This window comes from Ursus maritimus (assembly GCF_017311325.1).
Source record: "Ursus maritimus isolate PB19 chromosome X unlocalized genomic scaffold, ASM1731132v1 scaffold_X1, whole genome shotgun sequence".
Taxonomy (NCBI): Eukaryota; Metazoa; Chordata; class Mammalia; order Carnivora; family Ursidae; genus Ursus; species Ursus maritimus.
Genome location: NW_024423319.1, coordinates 79207367 through 79227915, shown reverse-complemented (window position 1 = coordinate 79227915; position 20549 = coordinate 79207367). Strand labels below are relative to the sequence as shown.

General features: G+C 37.9%; 1 protein-coding gene across 6 annotated transcripts in view; it reads right to left on the bottom strand.

The window, feature by feature from the left end:
* HUWE1 (HECT, UBA and WWE domain containing E3 ubiquitin protein ligase 1) overlaps positions 1–20549 on the bottom strand; it is a 161316-nt gene that overhangs the window by 92112 nt on the left and 48655 nt on the right. For all 6 annotated transcript variants that reach the window (XM_040631320.1, XM_040631324.1, XM_040631329.1 and 3 more), the window contains 10 exons: positions 8424–8486; positions 6510–6587; positions 5379–5426; positions 5230–5298; positions 4521–4620; positions 3136–3236; positions 2498–2648; positions 2235–2362; positions 1482–1622; positions 1168–1273 (listed from right to left, as the gene is read on the bottom strand). In XM_040631320.1, the coding sequence (XP_040487254.1) occupies positions 1168–1273; positions 1482–1622; positions 2235–2362; positions 2498–2648; positions 3136–3236; positions 4521–4620; positions 5230–5298; positions 5379–5426; positions 6510–6587; positions 8424–8486 (985 nt within the window). The remainder of the gene's footprint in view (positions 1–1167; positions 1274–1481; positions 1623–2234; positions 2363–2497; positions 2649–3135; positions 3237–4520; positions 4621–5229; positions 5299–5378; positions 5427–6509; positions 6588–8423; positions 8487–20549) is intronic.

Sequence of the window (20549 nt, the reverse complement as noted above, 5' to 3'; positions counted from 1 at the left end):
TTTATTTATTTATTTATTTATTTATTTATTTATTTATTTATTTATTCGACAATAGAGACAGCCAGCGAGAGAGGGAACACAAGCAGGGGGAGTGGGAGAGGAAGAAGCAGGCTCATAGCGGAGGAGCCTGATGTGGGGCTCGATCCCAGAACGCCGGGATCACACCCTGAGCCGAAGGCAGACGCTTAACCACTGTGCCACCCAGGCGCCCCTGGGATCTCACCCATTAACCCAAATGCCAGCTTGCCCACAATAAACCAGAGATAGAAATTGGGTAAAGGAGTTTCTAGGGATAGCAATGCATGTAAATAACTGTGTTTAGGAAAAACAATAGAGAAAAAGGAAAAGCATCTTATGGGTGTTGAGTGTCAAGAATAAAAGCATTATAAATTCTAGTACCTTTACCATAAGCATGATAACGGATTCATGTAATGACATCCTGGGTCATCAAGATAAGAATTTAAATTCTAAGAAAGCTGTTTTGGGGAATGGTTTTTTGTTTTTATTACTATTATCATCAACTGTGCATGGGGGGGCAGGGAGATTTTAAAAAAAAGAACACACATGATGATGCAACCCAAAGATTAAGAGTATCTGGTTGTCTAGTTTTTTGACTTCATGATTTAAAACATGTTCCCTATTCTTCACCTCTCCTCTTCCTTCTCAAAATAGCCTGCTAGTTTTGTAAGGTCCCATTTTAGAGTCTACATTCTCCTTATCTTTCCCAAACACGTATTTAAACACCTACGATATATCAGGCACTGTTGAAGATAGAGCAGTGAACAAACCAGTACCCTGATCTCATGGAGCTTACATTTTAGTGGGAATAAGAAGATAATGAACCAATACTTAGAAAACAGCTATTAAGTCTTGAAATAAAACAGATTAACATCCCATAGAGTGACTGTGGGGCTCTACTGTAGCTCTACCATCTGCTTCACCTTCCATCTCTATTCCCAACAACTTGTGCCTCCCCCTTTTATAATTATCCTCAAGAAAAACAATACACAAATCACTTATGTAGAAAAACGCTGTTTTGTTGCTGAAAATACACACCCAAGTCACTTGTGCACTTTGGAATTTATGAGGAGGAAGAATGAAAATTGGGGTTGGATGATAAGAAAATGCCAAGCACAAAAATATTGACTTAGTAACTGTTAAAATTACCATCCATATCAGTTTCCATTTCTTCTCCTTCTTGTGTAGTACTGGGTCTCTGGATCTTTGGCTTGATCACAAATGGACATTCTTTTCGACACAAATCTACTTCATGCTACAATTAAGGGAAAAGTAGTAAGAAAATCCTATATATATACACCAAGAGTTAAAAATAATTATAATGAAAGAATGTCACGGGCAGATTATAAAACTGGTTTCTAAACAGAAAAGGGCTAAGATGGCTCTTTACGGTTATTACGATATTTCCTAGGCTCGGCTCTTACTGGGTATGTCTATGCAAAGTGCTCCTTGTATAATAATACCTCAAGTCTATAAATGAAGATAGAAAGTCCACTATGGGATTGAAAAGCTGCCATGTCCAGGTTGGTGATGAGGTCAACCACTCTGACAGCTCTGGTGACAAATGTGATCTGGTCCTGTTCATCGCCAAGAAACTTTATGACCTATTGAGGAGAGGAAAAAAGGCAAAGCCAATCAAACGAAAAGATACAAAACTGTGAATAATGTATTCTTTTGGAAACATGCAGTCTAGGGTCTCAGGGAGGCAAGTACAGTGTGGGAGAAAAAAAACAGGTGTTTGTCAAATGATAGCTCTATCACTTCTGGGACTCAACCTCCTGAGATAATGGGACATAAAATTACTTTTCAGTATTAAATAAAATATTCAGGGAGAAAAAAGGTGGTGTCCAGTGCCAAGCACAGAGTAAAGCCTATCACCTTAATATAGCACAATTTACAATGTACCTTTAACATATTTTTTCTTTAGGGTAACAGCCTAAGGTCATGATAAGATATGGCTAGTCTTGACTAATACCTGGAGCCTCCTGACTCTCAGATCATGCTAGACTATGGAGATAGCTGCTCTTAAAAGTTGTTAATGAGACAGATAACTAGAATGCCAAACTAGAAAACTAGAAAAATTAAGAATAACATTTTCTGGGTAAGCTTTCTTATGCTATCCATTCTCACTGTTAACCATTCCAAATTTGTAACTCTACACACCTGCTCTTAGTTGATTTCCCCACAAAAGTATTTTTTTAAAAAAAGCAGAGCACCTTCAATAAGGCTTCCATCATTCCACAGGAGACCAAGGCTTCACCACCAGCATCGTAGCTGGCCAGATGGTATAAAAAAGAGAACAGAGCAGTGGCAAACTGGTGTGGGTATGGATCCATGGAAGGATCTATATGGGAGGTTGGGAGAGACAGAAAAAAAGCAAGCTCAGAATTTGATGTTAAGATGGCAAGATGTTAAACAAAGACTGACAAAAGCAAGAGTGAAGTTCTTGCTACCTAAAATAATCATCATCAAAACTTACCAATCATGGCCTGGATACAGTTCCGTACAAGTACAGGCAAAAATCCATGGTAAGAGGCAGTTCCAGTACAGTCAATAATACTGCTGAGTTTGGGAGTTCTCTCCAAGTGGACAATTGATGTTAATGTTCGTAAAGAAGCAGCTTTAATCTCCTATGAAAATGGAAGGTAAACATGTGATGTATTAAATAAGAAGGAGATGACTGGGGGCACCTGGGTGGCTCAGTCAGTTAAGCATCCAACTCTTGATTTCGACTCAGGTCATGATCTCAGGATCATGAGATTGAGCCTTTTGATCAGTACAGAGTCTGCCTGAGATCCTCTCCCTCTGTCCCTCCCCCCACCAGCCTCTCTAAAATAAAATAAATAAATCTTAAAGAAAGGTAGATGACTGAACCAAGTTGCTAATATCCAGAACTCAAAATTAAAGTCATTCTACTGATAATGGTTTGGGGTAGATGGAGATCTGTTGAGAATAACACTGAAAATCCAGCACTTAACTCTGCAGTTAAATATCCAAAGACGAAGAAGTAAAAGAGCTAAACTTCCCTCTTGGGGTTCATTCTAAACCCCTGGGAAAAACCAAAAGGAAAATAAATACACATGAGCCTGACATACACAAGAGAATATTAATACTTACCATAAGCTGCTTATCTGTTATCTGAAGGACATCTACCAACTCCTCTATCAACCCATTATACAAGATACTGTTTGCTGACTCCTGCAAGGCATTGGAATACACTGCAAAAGGAGAAATAAACACTTTAGGCAAGAAGGCAGTGGTCAAGCCACTGCCCAATGACAAACCTCTTGGCATCTACTGGTTCTGGGAAAAGATTCCCTTCCAACCAGCATTGGAGGGCAGAATCGCTGAATTCTAGAAGATCAATCAGATATGGTGATAAGCCCTAAATAACCTCCTGACAGATTCTCCTATTATTAGTATCGGTTGTCATGAGCAAGGATTTTTGGGAATGGAAGTATGAAGAGAGGGTGAAGAGTTAATTTTTTATGTAATATCACTACTTGATATAGTAACTATAATGCCTTGGATATTGACTTCCATTTTAGTCTCTTCATGTGCTGCTTCTGTTTTTCACTGGAAACACTTACACAGGCTGTAAAGAACAGAATTTTGGACTATTGCAGACTAAGTGAGAAACCTGTATGACACTGTGGAGTGAAAGTTGAGAGATAATAGTCGACATAGTCTCCTGAAGTGCAAACTAAAGGATATGAACACATTCATTTAGTTTAACAAACATGTACCCATTAAAGCGCCAGAAGTTATGCTAGGTGTGAGTACAAAAAGAGTATGAATTTCACTTGAAGGAACTCATAGTTTAAAAGAGGAGACAAACAAGTAATAACATAACTAAAGCTGGCAATATTAACAGCAGCTACCATTTTATACCTTCTATGTGCCTAGCTTGTGCTAAGTGCTTTATAGGTTTTCATTTAATCCTTTCATTTAATCCTTGTATCAGCCTTATAAGGTAAGTGCTGTTCCAATATTAAATAAAGAAATAGGACAAAAGCATAAACATGTAGCTAATCATCTGCAGAATCCAGATGAGAGCCCAGGACTGATTCCAAAACCAGTGTCCTTCCCATTTTACCACTCTCAAGTAAAAGTAAAACGTACAGTATTAACTTCTTAATGAATACCTTCTAACTTCAAAATTATACTACTGATGGGACAGAAGAGGAAGATGAAATGGCAAGAGGAAGAATAGGGGCCAGGAGAGAGGACTACCCGAACATCCATCTAAAAGAAAAAGGGCCAAAATCAAGACTAAATCCAAGTGATATATCTGTAAGTATTATACCATTTTCTAATACAACATTAAGGAACTCAAGAATGATGAATACAGTGAACATCAGAAACGCAGGCAATTTTACAATTTAACTTACCACCTAGACAAATAAAATAAGCCTCACAGCAACAAAGACAGATGAAGCTCAAAGGAAATCATGTCTAAACCGCCTAATCAGGGCCTGTTAATTATAGTGTTATTCTCTTACCTAATATAGATATTGCATGCAGCCTGGCTTGAACAGCTTGCAATCGTTTCCTGTGATTAGAAAAGCCATGGGCCAGCCGTATGTGTGTAAATAACAGCATCTGTAGGAATATAAGACCTAAATTAGGAAACCAATGAAAATGGTGAATGTACTTTCTGAGGGCTAAATCTTACCTCCTGGGATATTTGGTAAAATGGTTTACTGTTGCTATTTGTTAAGGTGTCAAACAGAACAGCTCTACTCTGAAGCTACCTGACAAAATGAGAGCCACAAAACACAGGCTCAGAGAGTCCCAATATCCCAACATAAGCCAAGGAGTACCACTACAGTGATAGGTAACAAGCTGAAGACATTTGGCAAGTGTTCTGATTGTTATTAATCAAATCAAATATTTTATCACCATAACAATGAACAGAACACAATGAAATGTTTTCTCCTTTCATATGTAAAGTGTTGAGATACTAACACTTACTAGATTTGCTGCTTTGTGTAAAGCAGCTTATGTCTTCCTCAAACTCTCATAAGAACCTACCTAGGAAGTCAGTGGTTGTTGGCCTCATAAAAGATGAGGAAACTAAGGCTCACAGAGTAATTTACCCATGATCTGACTCCTTTCTTTCTGATATACTGTCCTCCCAGCCCAGCATGTAGCATTAATCTACATGGATAACAACCACACCCTTTAGATAAATAGTAGGACCTATCATACCTGCTTATCCTTAGGAATGCTGTACATTTTGGTAAGAGATTCCATGATTTCAGAAGGACTTTCTGAAATCTATATTAGAAAAAATTGGTTAGGAACAAAAAGTAAACTGAGTATTAGGAAACTAGCCAACAATCAAAGATTCCTCTTACCTTGTCAAGTTGCTCTATGTGAATATAATGTAGTGTGTTACTAGTTGTCTGAAATTAAAAACACAGAGTTATTAGAAGTCACTGTTAATACCTTAGCTTCCCTTTCAACAAGACTAAAAGACAGCTGCCTGAAAACCAAGATGTCACCCTAGGCTGAAGCCTAACTGAATGAATGCTCTTAAAATCAAGGTAACTTTAGGGTCCCCCAAAATATCCATTTTATATACAGAATATTCTCAAGAAAGCTTCTTTGAAGACAACAGTATCAAAATATAATGCACACAGTCAGACACATTTAATATTCTTCCTTATCCCTTTTAAAAAAGTTTTGTTATTTTTTAATTGAAGTATAATTAACATATGCTGTTGTATTTGTTTCAAGTGTACAGTATAATGATTCAGCACTTCTACACATTACTCAGTGCTCATGTCAGTGTACTTTTATTCCCCTTTATTTATTTCACCAACCCCCATTCTAGCAACCACCAGTTTGTTCTATTAGTCTACTGTTTTGTCTCTTTTCTCTTCCTTATCCCTTTTTAAACCTAATTCCCACAGCCTCTGTATTCATAGCAAAGACCAAACCCATGAAAATGGTTTCCACTTTAGATATGTACTACAGCTGTTTTCAAGGTGCCATTAATCTAGAAAGATTATTTATTATGCTATAGGTAGAAAAAAAATCTTATTCACTAAGTTACTTACAAACAAAAGTGAATTTTAGTATCTCCTCAAAGAATATGGAATGACTAGATAATTGAAGCAGGACCCTATAAGCAATATATAGACTTCTTACAAACTGGCTAAGTAGAGAAAATTGAATGATCACTATCCAGACTATTAAACTGAATGTTGGAAATCTCAACTGAGACAGAGAAAAATGCACCAGTCATGGCAATGCCCCATAGGGGAGTCATGTCCTTCAGCAGTTCCAACATAAGTAAGATCCAAACCTATCAGAGCTGGGCATACAACAAATAGTTATTCCTGAGAAGCTGCTAGGTGTATTTAACTTGGGAGGGCAGCAATGCAGCTCAAAATCATCCCCTCATTTAACTGAGGAGTCCTAGAAGTCAACTCCCGTTACAGTACATCATAGACTCTATCAGAACAAGTCTGAATGAGACTCACCCTTTTCTCGATTTTGACCTCGGCCCCAGGGTCTGCATAGAATTCAAAGTGTAGTGTAGTTGCACTGGGTGGGTATTTCTGTGTATAAAGCACATAAAAGAATCAAATAGCATCTTCTCCCCACATCTTCCTTCAAAGTCCTAACCATCTGTCCAACTCATTGTAGCAGCAGAATGAGCAGTGTAGTCAGCAGCTATAGTGCCTTCACCCTTTGTCTTAGCAGGGCTCAGATGTCTTATAACAACACAAAATCAAGAGGATGGAGCCTAGAGCTCCAAAAGCCTTCACATTTCTTACATATAAGAAGTTATCAGTTGCCCTTTCTTTCAAGAGATCAATTCTGACTGTAGCTATTCTCAAGAAGAAAAAGAGAGGCAAGTCTGCCAAGCAATAATAAGAACCCAAGAAAGGATAGAGAACAAATACAAGGGTCTAGGTACCAACTTGGGAACGGAAAAGAACATTCTTATGGAAACTTTAGTGTATATCATCACCTTTTGAAATATTTTCTTCAAACTATGCTTCATTAGTGTCTCTTTTTAATTCTTCAAATACTCCCTCCTTTCATACCATTCTACACCACTTCCCATGGTATCAAAATGCTTTTCTGCACAGGGATGTACCAAGTCAATAAGAACCAGACCCTGACAACAAATCCTCTTTAACTCTAGAAAAGCAAAAACAAAATTAAGACGACAAGAGCATGCCCATTAAAATGAATCCTTAAAAGAAACCAGTAGCAGTGGTTGCCTCTGAAAACGGAGAATTATTATATACAATAATTCTTTCAATTTAAAAAAACATGCATATGTATTACTTCCTTTTAAAGTACACATATTTTTTCAAAGTCTCACTGATATAACAAATATCAATAAATAAAAGGATGTGCGATTTCTTAACACAGACTGGGCCCAAGACAGACATCATACAAACTTAGTAGAGTGTATCATACTGTTTTGACAAGGGGTAAAGAACAAGCTTGATATACAAAAGGAGGCTCAGAATTAACCAACTTAACTTTAAGATGAAAGTCATTTTCTCATAATTAGAATTTTAAACTGAATACTCTTTAAGATTTATGTAGCTTTGATTATTAAATAGACAACACTTACCTCCTGTATTACCCAATATTCATTCATATAATGCAAACTAAAGAAAGTATACCAACTAAGGTGGGAAAGTAATTTGTTTTAATTTGTAGTTTTCTTTGACCAGAAAAAGAACCATTCTCCCAGGGGGAAAAGGCTTGCTAAGATAAATTCACTAAATTTCATTGCAGCTATTTGTCCTATACACAACAAACTGACAAAAGCAGCAACATCTGCTGGAAAATACAGTTGCTTCTTGGCATAGAATTGTTTTTAACAAATCTAATTGTGCCTTGTGGTTCCAAAACAACATATCAAAGCAGAAAGGAAGATGGCCTAACCTTATAACCTAAGCGTGGATGAAAGGTATGAGCAGGACAGGGCATGAGCATGAGGAGTAAATATGGAAAACACACAGAACATTTTAAGTTCTCAATAACCCTCACGGCAGGACTGTTCCCCAAGCATCCATTCTTAAAAACAGTGCCATAATACCCAGAGTTCCCATAGTTCCAGTGAGAGAATGCAAGCAAATATACTTTCTGGGACTTTTCCACACTTTCAAACTGTTCACCAAATACAGCTTCCTACTCAAGAGCTGGGTATGAACATACACTGTGTTTCTGAGATTCTTCCCATTGTCAGCACACTGAAGGCCCAAGCATTTCTATGACAAGGTGTGCTATGTCTCAATTGATCTCAGGTTCCTCAAAGGTCCTGATTTGAAGTGGCAACTTAATATACCATATATTCATTGTAAAGCAAGGCTCAAAAAGAGACCACACATAGCTCTGCCAAAAGACGCCCATATCCCAGAGTTACTTACCATCATATGCAAGTCTCTGCAACATTCTGCAAGTCCAAAGCCATTCTCCTTTCCACCCCAGCTCTTAAAAAAGGAAAAAGACAGTGTTAAAATAGTGCTTAAAGTAGCCTTGTGTATAAAATATTTAAGAGTATGTGGCTGCTTATAGTATGGTGTTGAGAAGACATCCACTGTGAAAGTCCAACAAAGAGAGGGAGCAAATAGAAGCAAGGACTTAAGACTCAAGGTAAGATGGTCTGCCTTAAGGTAGTTTCTCCAATGAGATCAATTTCACTGTTCTGTGAGGATGCTACTGGGAAGAACATAAGCAACTATTGCATTGTACATGCCTGCAGTAGTACTTGCTGATAGGTCAGTCTTATCCCATCAGGCCTTCAGTACTACGTTATGCTTTCCATGCTCTCAGCCTGTTCACCTTCCTCACTACAGTGAGGAACCACATGCTCTACAGTTCCTTTTTGACATGAACCAAGTTGCAAAGCAGAAGACTCTATATTGCTTACTCCTACTATACCACCACAAAGTCTAAAGATTCATCAAGTACTAGCCCCTAAGGCAATGGGGGAGAATGATTAAATTGTGCACTATTACTGGCCCCCAAATCCAAACCTCCAGCCATATATTCTTGTTTAATAAACTTGCTTGCATTTTCAACAGTGTTTGAGATATCGAACATTTTTGCCTGATCTGCAATGCTCCCAAGGGTGGGGTGAACATTTGTTGAAAACATTAAAAAGTAAATGCATTAATTTCTGCTTCCTGGGCCAAGGCATACAATTGGGTTAAACAATAGACAAACTGAAAGCTTGGGGGGAAAAGGCTGGGAAGTGAGATGCTTGGGAGAATAAGGGCTTGGGAAAGTTCCACAGACTCCTGGGAATCTAGAAGGCCACATGTATGCCTGAGGTTAAGCACATTCTCAGAAAAGACCTGAGAAGGCCCTAAGTTCCACACGCCTGGCTGATCATCGGGCTCTGTGCAAGTCACAAGTGAAGGCTAAGGCAGAGTTATAAACATCCTGGTTGAATAGTGAAGATACGAGTATTGCCACTGAAGATACGAACATACACACAGAACCTACCTTGAAAGACTGGGGAGGAAGTATGCATTTTTTTGTTCAGGAGTTTAAGGCAAATCACTAGCTAACCACTAAGCTAAGTGTACAGACTTTAATGATCACATAATTATGAAATCAGTTCAGAAAAGTCTAAAGAAACAACAACAAACCATAACAACAAATCCTGGGGAAGGGTGAGAATTTGATTTCCTGAGTTGCCACATTATAATATTAAAAATGTCCATTATTCAACAAAAAAACTATGAGGTATACAAAGAAACAAGACACTATGAAACACACAATGGAAAAAAATTAAGTTACAGCAATATGAGCATGAGCAGTGATGTCAGCATGATGGCCAAATAAGACATATCTCACTGCCCCTATGCAACAATTTGGCATCCATCCATGGACAAAAGTGCCTTTGTTGGAATTGGGGAACCTAGCCCCACAAGCCAAAGGATTGGGGTGGGGGAGTCTCACCCACCTGCCTATTGGGTAATAGACCTAAAGACCTTGGTCTCAGCTACAGACCCTGCAGTGGCCTATGAACCAGCTACAGGCACTCTGAGGAACCCCGAGGAGAACACGGTCTCAAAGAATCACCCATGGGCGAAGCTACCACCTGTGGGATTATGACTGAATGCCTCTAAGTCAGAATCTCGCCCAGACTGAATGATACGACAGCACCACAGCGCCCCAGCTGGCCCCACTGCGTGTCAGGAGCAGGGTCCGGTGCTCAGAGTCCTCGGTCCCGGGGAAACAGGGTACAGAACCTGGTGCTAAACCATTCGTAGATGACCTGCTTCTGGGTTGGGATTTCGTACACGACAGAGCAGCACCCTTGCTGCGATCTACTGAAAGTCAGCCCTTGATACAAGGGTTTGTAAAAACAAACAAAAACAAAAAAAGAATCACCCATAGATGATAAAGTTTAAAGGACAAAATATTAAAAATAGTAAGAGCTAAAATAATTTGTTAATGAATATACAATTTAAAAAGAGGTAAACTGAACATTAAAAACATAAAATGAGGGGCGCCTGGGTGGCACAGCGGTTAAGCGTCTGCCTTCGGCTCAGGGCGTGATCCCGGCATTACGGGATCGAGTCCCACATCAGGCTCTGCTATGAGCCTGCTTCTTCCTCTCCCACTCCCCCTACTTGTGTTCCCTCTCTCGCTGGCTGTCTCTATCTCTGTCGAATAAATAAATAAAATCTTTAAAAAAATAAAATAAAATAAAATAAAATAAAAACATAAAATGAGGTTGGGGGGAGTAAACGGGTAAAATATTTGTGTGTGCTCAAAGTCGTAATCAGCTTAAAAAAGACTTACAAGATGTTTTATGTAAGACTCATGTTAACCACAAAGCAAAATCCTAGATTAGATACAAAAAGATAAACAGAAAGGAATCAAACCATACTACTATCGAAAACCATCAATTCACAAAGGAAGGCAGGGAGAGGAAGAAAGGACAAGGAAAATACAAAACAGCCAGAAAACAATAAGATGGCATTACCAAGTCCCTGCCTATCAATAATCACTCTAAATGTAGGTGTACTGATTTTCCAATTAGAAGGCATGGAGTGGCTGGATGGATTAAAAAAACAAGATCCAATCAAGAAATGGGAGAAAGACATGAACAGACATTTCTCCAAAGAAGACCTCCAAATGGCCAACAAATACATGAGAAAGTGCTCAAAACCACTCGGCATCAGGGAAATACAAATCAAAACCACAATGAGATATCATCCTCACACCAGTCAGAATGGCTAAAATCAACAAATCAGGAAACGACAGATGTTGGAGAGGATGTGGAGAAAGGGGAACCCTCCTACACTGTTGGTAGGAATGCAAACTGGTACAGCCACTCTGGAAAACAGTATGGAGGTTCCTCAAGAAGTTGAAAATAGAGCTACCCTAAGACCCAGCAACTGCACTACTGGCTATTTTCCCCAAAGATAACAAATGTAGTGATCCCAAGGGGCACCTACACCCCAATGTTTATAGCAGCAATGTCCACAATAACCAAACTATGGAAAGAGCCCAGATGTCTACTGACAGATGAATGGATAAAGAAGATGTGGTATATAAATATATATACAATGCAACATTATGCAGCCATCAAAATATGAAATCTAGCCATTTGCAACAACACGGATGGAACTAGAGGGTATTATGTTAAGTGAAATAAATCAATCAGAGAAAGACAAATTATATGATCTCACTGATATGTGGAATTTAAGAAACAAGGCAGAGGATCATAGGGGAAGAGAGGAAAGAAATGAAACAACACAAAACCAGAGAGGGAGACAAACTGTAAGAGACTCTTAATTATAGGAAACTAACTGAGGGTTGCTGAAGGGGAGGGGGGTAAAGGGATGGGGTAACTGGGTGACAGACATTGGGGAGGGTATGTGTTAAATGAGCACTGGGTATTAATATAAGTCTGATGAATCACAGACTTGTACCCCTGAAACAAATAATACATTATATGTTAATTAATTGAATTTAAATAAAATTTAAACAAAACCTAGCAGCTTACTAGGGACTCACTTCAGGTTTAACGATACATGTAGACTCAAAGTGAAGGGATAGAAAAAGATATTTTATGCAACAGAAACGAAAGGAGAGCATGCGTAGCTATACTTGTATCAGACAAAATAGACTTTTACTCAAAACCTGTAACAAGAGACAAAGAAGGTCATTATATAATGATAAAGGGGTTAATTCAAAGAACATATAACAATTGTAAATTATATGCAGACAATACTGAGCACCTAAATACATTAAAAGCAAATACTAACAGATCTGAAGGGAGAAACAGAGAACAATACATAATGATAGGGGATGTCAACACCTTACTTTCAACAATGGATAGATTATCCCGACAGAATAGAAGGAAATGTTGAATTTAAACTATACTTTTTAAAAAAGTTTTTATTTAAATTCCAGTTAATATACATGTGATATTACTTTCAGGTGTACAATATAGTGATTCAACACTTCCATTCAACACCTGGTGCTCATCACAAGTGTACTCCTTAAGCCCCATCACCTATATAAACCATCCACCCGCCACCTTCCCCCCTGGTAACCATCAGTTTGTTCTCTACAGATAAGAGTGTGTTTCTTGGTTTGCCTACTTTTCCCTTTGCTTATTTGTTTTGTTTCTTAAATTCCACATATGAGCGAAATCATATGGTATTTGTCTTTCTCTGATTTATACTTTTCTCTGTAATACTTTCTAGCTCCATCTATATTGTTGCAAATGGCAACCTAATAGGAATATACAGAACATTTCACTGAATAGCAAAATACATACTCTTCTCAAATGCACATAGAACATTCTCCCACATAGATTACATAGTAAGTTACAAAACAAGTCTTACCAAATTTAAGAGACTGCAATTACACCAAGTATCTTTCCTAACCACAATGGTATAAAACTAGAAATCAATATAGGAGAAAAACTGGAAAATTCACAATGTGTGGAAACTAACAACACACTCCTGAAGAACCAGTGAATCCAAAAAAGAAATCAAAAGGGAAATTTAAGAATAGAGAACCCAGAAATGGACCCTCGGCTCTTTGGGCAACTAATATTTGATAAAGCAGGAAAAAACATCCAGTGGAATAGACAGTCTCTTCAATAAATGGTGCTGGGAAAACTGGTCAGCTACATGCAAAAGAATGAAACTTGACCACTCTCTCACACCATACACAAAGATAAACTCCAAATGGATGAAAGACCTTGATGTGAGACAAGAATCCATCAAAATCCTAGAGGAGAGCATAGGCAGCAACCTCTACAACATCGGCCAAAGCAACCTTTTTCATGACACATCTCCAAAGGAAAGAGAAATAAAAGATAAAATGAACTTGTGGGACTTCATCAAGATAAAAAGCTTCTGCACAGCCAAGGAAACAGTCAGAAAAACTAAGAGGCAGCCCACGGAATGGGAGAATATATTTGCAAATGACACTACAGATAAAAGACTGGTATCCAAGATCTACAAAGAACTTCTCAAACTCAATACACGAGAAACAAATAAACAAATCATAAAATGGGCAGAAGATATGAACAGACACTTTTCCAATGAAGACATACAAATGGCTAACAGACACATGAAAAAATGTTCAACATCATTAGCCATCAGGGAAATTCAAATCAAAACCACCTTGAGATACGACCTTACGCCAGTCAGAATGGCAAAAACTGACAAGGCAAGAAACAACAAATGTTGGAGAGGATGTGGAGAAAGGGGATCCCTCTTACACTGTTGGTGGGAATGCAAGTTGGTACAGCCACTCTGGAAAACAGTGTGGAGGTCCCTTAAAAAGTTAAAAATTGAGCTACCCTATGAGCCAGCCATTGCACTACTGGGTATTTACCCTGAAGATACAGACGTAGTGAAGAGAAGGGCCATATGCACCCCAGTGTTCATAGCAGCATTGTCCACAATAGCTAAATCGTGGAAGGAGCCAAGATGCCCTTCAACAGATGACTGGATTAAGAAGATGTGGTCCATATATACAATGGAATGTTACTCAGCTATCAAAAAGAACGATTTCTCAACATTTACTGCAACATGGACGGCACTGGAGGAGATAATGCTAAGTGAAATAAGTCAAGCAGAGAAAGACAATTATCATATGGTTTCTCTCATCTATGGAACATAAGAACTAGGAGATCAGTAGGAGAAGAAAGGGATAAAGAAAGAGGGGGTAATCAGAAGGGGGAATGAAGCATGAGAGACTATGGACTCTGAGAAACAAACTGAGGGCTTCAGAGGGGAGGGGGGTGGGGGAATGGGATAGGCTGGTGATGGGTAGTAAGGAGGGCACGTATTGCATGGTGCACTGGGTGTTATACGCAACTAATGAATCATCGAACTTTACATCAAAAACCAGGGATGTACTGTATGGTGACTAACATAATAAAAAAAATTATTATATAAAAAAAACATCGGGACAAAAGACAATGTAAACACAACATATCAAAACCTATGGGATGTACAAAAGTAGTTCTAAGAGAGAATTTTATAGGGATAAATGACTACAGTAAGAAACAAGAAAGATCTCAAACACACAACCTAACTTTATAGCTCAAGGATACAAAAGAACAAACTAATCCCGAAGTTAGTAGAAGGAAGGAAATAACAAAGATAACAGAAGTAAATGAAATAAAGAACAAAAAAAGAAAAAACCACCAATAGAAAAGGTCAATAAAAATAAGAGCAGATTCTTTTTTGAAAAGATAAATGAAATAGATGAAATTTTAGCTAGACTAAGAAAACAAGAGTGAAGACTTAAATCAGAAATGAGGAGACATTACAAATGATATCACAGAGGTAGAGAGGATTAAGAGACTACTTACGATTTCACTTATATATGGAATTTAAGAAACAAAAAAAGCAAAGAAAAAAAAGGAGAGAGAGACAAACCAAGAAACAGCCTCTTCACTACAGATAACAAATTGATGGTTACTGGTGGGCAGGCGGGTAGGGAGATGGGTGAAATAGGTGGTGGGGTTTAAGAGCACACTTATGATGAGCACTGAGTAATGTAAAGAATTGCTGAATCACTATAATGTATTCCTAAAACTAATATAACACTGTATGTTAACTATAGTGGAATTAAAATAAAAAACTTAATAAAAAAGAAACTACATACAAATTGCCAATATACTGGATGACCTAGAAGAACTGGATAAATTCCTAGAAACAGAACTTACCAATAGTGGATAATGAAGAAATAGAAAATCTGAACAGACCAATAATGAGCAAGAAGATTAAATCAGTAATCAAAACATACCCAATACAGAAAAGCCTAGGACCGGATGGTTTTCCTGGTACATTCACCAAACATTTAAAGACTTAACACCAATCCTCCTCAAATTCTTACCAAAAAATTGAAGAGGCCAGACTTCCAAACTCATTTTAAGAGGCCAAAATTACCTTGCTAGCAAAGCCAGATAAGGACATTACAAGAAAACTACAGGCCATCATCCCTGATAAACAAAGACACAAAAACTGTCATCAAAATACTAGCAAACCAAATTGAATAGCACATTAAAATGATCATACACAATTATCAAGTGGGATTAATCCTTAGGATGCAACGATGGTTCAACATATACAAGCCAGTAAGTATGATATACCACATTAATAGAATAAAAGTAAAAAATCATATGATGTCAATAGATGCTGAAAAAACATCTGACAGAAAGTCAATATCCTTTCATAATAAAAATTCAAAAATGAGATACAGAAGAAACACAACTCAACATTTTTTTAAAAAGATTTTATTTATTTATTTGACAGAGATAGAGACAGCCAGCAAGAGAGGGAACACAAGCAGGGGGAGTGGGAGAGGAAGAAGCAAGCTCATAGCGGAGGAGCCTGATGTGGGGCTCGATCCCATAACGCCGGGATCACGCCCTGAGCCGAAGGCAGACGCTTAACCGCTGTGCCACCCAGGCGCCCCACAACTCAACATTTTAATAAAGGCTGTATTGACATAAACGCAGACAAATACACCAATAGAACAGAATCAAGAGCCCAGAAATAAACCCTCACATATATGGCCAACGTATGGTGACAAACTAAGTGTTCATCTGTGGAAAAATGGATAAAGAAGATCACACACACACACACACACACACACACACACACACACAGGTATTATTCAGCCATGAGAAAGAAGGCATTCCAGCCTTTATTGACAACATGGATAGACCTTGAGGGTATTCTAGTAATTGAAAAAAGTCAGGTCAGATAGAGAAAGACAATTACTGTACCATATCACTTATATGTGGAATTTTAAAAAGATGAACTCCTAGAAACAGAATGGTGGTTGCTAGGGGTTAGGGCTTGCAGAAAATGGGAAGATGTTGGTCAAAGGGTACAAACTTTCAGTCATATGATAAGATCTAGGGATCTAATGTATAGCGTGGTGACTATAGTTAATGATACTGCATTATATACTTATCAGTTGCTCAGAGTCAATATTAAATGTTCTCACCACAAAAAAGGAATGATGGCTATGTGAGGTGATAATCCTAGTGTGGTCATCACTTTGTAATACGTAAGTGTATCAAATCAACGTGTTGTAAACCTTAAATTTACATGTTATATATCAATTATATCTCAATAAAGCTGGAAAAAATAGAAACTGTTCCTAAGTCCAGATGATAGGTAAAGACTTTAAATCAATGATTTTAGATATGCTCAAAGGGCTAAATAAAGGAAATCATACACAAAGAACTAAAGGAAACCATGAGAATGATATTTCATCAAATAAGTATCAAAAAAGATTATAAAAAAGGAAAATAGAAATCACAGCACTGTAAAGCACAGTAACAGAAATGAAAATACTCACTTTTTGAGTGTTTCAACAGCAGATGTACGCAGGGAGAAGAATGAATCAACTAACCTAATTAAATACACAGAACATCAGATGGTAATATGGGCTATGAAGAAAAATAAAGGCAAAAAGGATGACAAGGAGTACACAGGGTGTTCCAATTTTAAAAGAGGATGTTAGGGAAGCCCTTGCAGAGATAGTGGTACTTAAGACTTAAAGATGAGGGAGCAAGCCATAGAGATAACTGGGAACATAGCTGTGGAGAGGTCCTGCAGGAAGAGTGTACCTAGCACTGTCCAGGAAAGGAAGGGGGCCAGGTACATGAAATAGACTGAGCATGGGGAGAAACAAATGGGAGGCGAGGTCAGAAGTCTGATATTGTACATATTACAACTGAGGTAGCTATTAGATATCTCTAGATTAGTAGAGATTTTTGAGGCAGTAACTATATAAGAAAGCCCAGGGTGGAGCCCTGAGCTACTCTAACACTCAGAGGCTGAGCACAGGAGGAGGTACTAGCCAAGACTACTGTCTAGTCTTTAAAAATTACATTTTCTTTTTTCCAAAAAGTACTAAAACGAATTTAACTTTATTATTTTTTAAATCTTTAAGTCAACACATTTTATTTATTCATTCATTTTTATTTTTAATTCCAGTATAGTTAACATACAGTAATAAATTACTTTTTTTATAAAAATTCTGAGACAAGTATATTTGCAAATAACTGTTGGAAGGTGAAAAAAAATCAATAAATCTGAAGCTAGGTTAATTGAGATTACCCAGTTGGAAGAGTAGAAAGATGGAAAATTAAAAGTAAGTCTAAGAGATATGTGGGACTCCATCAATTGTACCAATATACACATAATCAGAGTCCCAGAACGAGGAGAGAAAGAGGAGCAGAGAAATTATTCATAGAAATAACTGCCAAAATCATCTCAAATTTGACCAACGACATGATCTGTAAATCCAGCTCAAGGGAATCTTGAAGCAGCAAGAGCAAAAGAACTTGTCATGTACAAGCGATCCTCAATAAGATCAATAGCTGATTTTTTATCAGAAACCATGGAGGTCAGAGTACAGTGGGAAGACATATTCAAAGTGCTAGAAGAACTGCCAATCAAAAATTCTGGATCTGACACAATTATCCTTCAAAAATGTAGGAGAAATTTTAAGAATCCTCAGATAAAAGCTGAGGGCTTGTTGCTGGTACATGAGACTCAAGAAATGCTAACTGGAGTCCTTCAGGTTGAAATGAAAGGGCACAAGACAGTAACTTGACTCCATATGAAGAAATAAAAAATACCAGTAATGTAGCTATATAGGTAAATTATAAAAGTCGGTACTAATATATTTTTAGTTTTATAACCCGTTTTCTGCGTTTTAAAAGACAACTATATAAAACAGTATTATACATCTATGCTAATGGACACATAATGTATAAAAATGTAATCTGTGGCAACAACATAAAATGGGGGAAACAAAGCTATATAGGGGCAAAGTTTTTGTGTACTATTAAAACTAAGTTAATATTAATTCAAACTAACTCTTCATTACTGAAGTGTTAGTCTAATCCAAAGGGCAAATGTTTATAACTAGACAAAAGATAAACAAGGAAATAGAAGAGTTGAACATTAAATGAACTAGACCTAACAGATATATAACAATCCACCCAACAACAGAATACACGTTTTTCTAAAGTACATATAAAACATTTTCCCAGACAGACCTATGTTAGGCCACAAAACAAACTTGAAGAAATTTAAAAAGAATAAAATCATACAAAGTTATCTTCTCCAAGACAATGGAAAGAAATTAGAAATCCAAAACAGAAAGAAATCTGGAAAACTCGCAAATATGTAAAAACTAAACCACCAGTCCTAACAACCAATGGGTAAAAGAAGAATCACAAGGGAAATTAGGAAATTCCTCAAGATGAATGAAAATAAAAACAAGACATACTAAAACTTATAGGACATGCTGAAAGCGGTGCTTACAGGGAAATTCACAGCTGTGATCGCCTACCTTTAAAAAAGAAATCTAAAATCAGTAACCTAACTTTCTACCTTTAGGAACTAGGGAAAAAAGAGCAAACCAGACCCAAAGCAAACAGAAAGAAGGAAATGACAAAAATTAGACAAGAGATAAATGAAACAGAAAACAGAGATATAATCAAGTAAATCAAATTTGGTTCTTTGAAAAAAAGCAACAAAAATAGACATGGCTTTAGCTAGACTGACCAAAAAATTTATGTTCTTGCTTTCTTTTGCTCTGGGCATTATGGCACTGTTTTTAAGAATGGATGCTTGGGGAACAGTCCTGCCGTGAGGGTTATTGAGAACTTAAAATGTTCTGTGTGTTTTCCATATTTACTCCTCATGCTCATGCCCTGTCCTGCTCATACCTTTCATCCACGCTTAGGTTATAAGGTTAGGCCATCTTCCCTTCTGCTTTGATATGTTGTTTTGGAACCACAAGGCACAATTGGATTTGTTAAAAACAATTCTATGCCAAGAAGCAACTGTATTTTCCAGCAGATGTTGCTGCTTTTGTCAGTTTGTTGTGTATAGGACAAATAGCTGCAATGAAATTTAGTGAATTTATCTTAGCAAGCCTTTTCCCCCTGGGAGAATGGTTCTTTTTCTGGTCAAAGAAAACTTGTCCCAGGCTCAAGTTTGAGAACCAGTGTACTCGCCCTTCTCAAAACCAACTGGCTCAAATGGATGAAAGACCTAAATGTGAGACAGGAATCCATCAAAATCCTAGAGGAGAATACAGGCAGCAACCTCTCTGACTTCAGCTGCAGCAACTTCTTGTTAGACACATCTCCAAAGGCAAGGGAAACAAAAACAAAAATGAACCACTGGGACTACATCAGGATAAAAAGCTTTTGTGCAGTAAAGGAAACAATCAACAAAACTAAAAGGCAACCTATGGAATGGGAGAAGATATTCACAAATGACATACTAGATAAAGGGCTAGTATCCAAAATCTATAAAGAACTTATCAAACTCGGTGCACCTGAATGGCTCAGTTGGTTAAGTGTCTGCCTTCAGCTCAGGTCATGATCCCAGGGTCTTGGGATAGAGCCTAGCATCAGACTCCCTGCTTAGGTGGGAGGCTGCTTTTCCCTCTCCCTTTGCCCCTCCTTGCCTTTGTGCTCTTTCTGTAATTTATTTGACAGAGAGAGAGCACAAGCAGGGGGAGCGGCAGGCAGAGGGAGAAGCAGACTCCCCATTGAGCAGGGAGCTGGATGTGGGGCTCAATTCCAGGACCCTGGGATCATGACCTGAGCTGAAGGCAGCCGCTTAACCGACTGAGCCACCCAGGCACCCCAAATAAATAAAATCGTAAAAACAAAACAAAACAAAACAACAACTTATCAAACTAAACACCCAAAGAACGAAAAATCCAGTGAAGAAACGGACAGAAGACATGAACAGACATTTCTCCAAAGACACACAAATAGCAAACAGACACATGAAAAAGTGCTCAACATCACTCAGCATCAGGGAAACACAAATCAAAACGATGAGATACCACAGCACACCTGTGAGAATGGCTCAAATGAACAACTCAGGAAACAACAGATGTTGGCAAGAATGTGGAGAAAGGGGAACCTTCTTACACTGCTGGTGGCAATGCAAACTGGTGCCACTCTGGAAAACAATACGGAGGTTCCTCAAAAAGTTAAAAATAGAGCTACC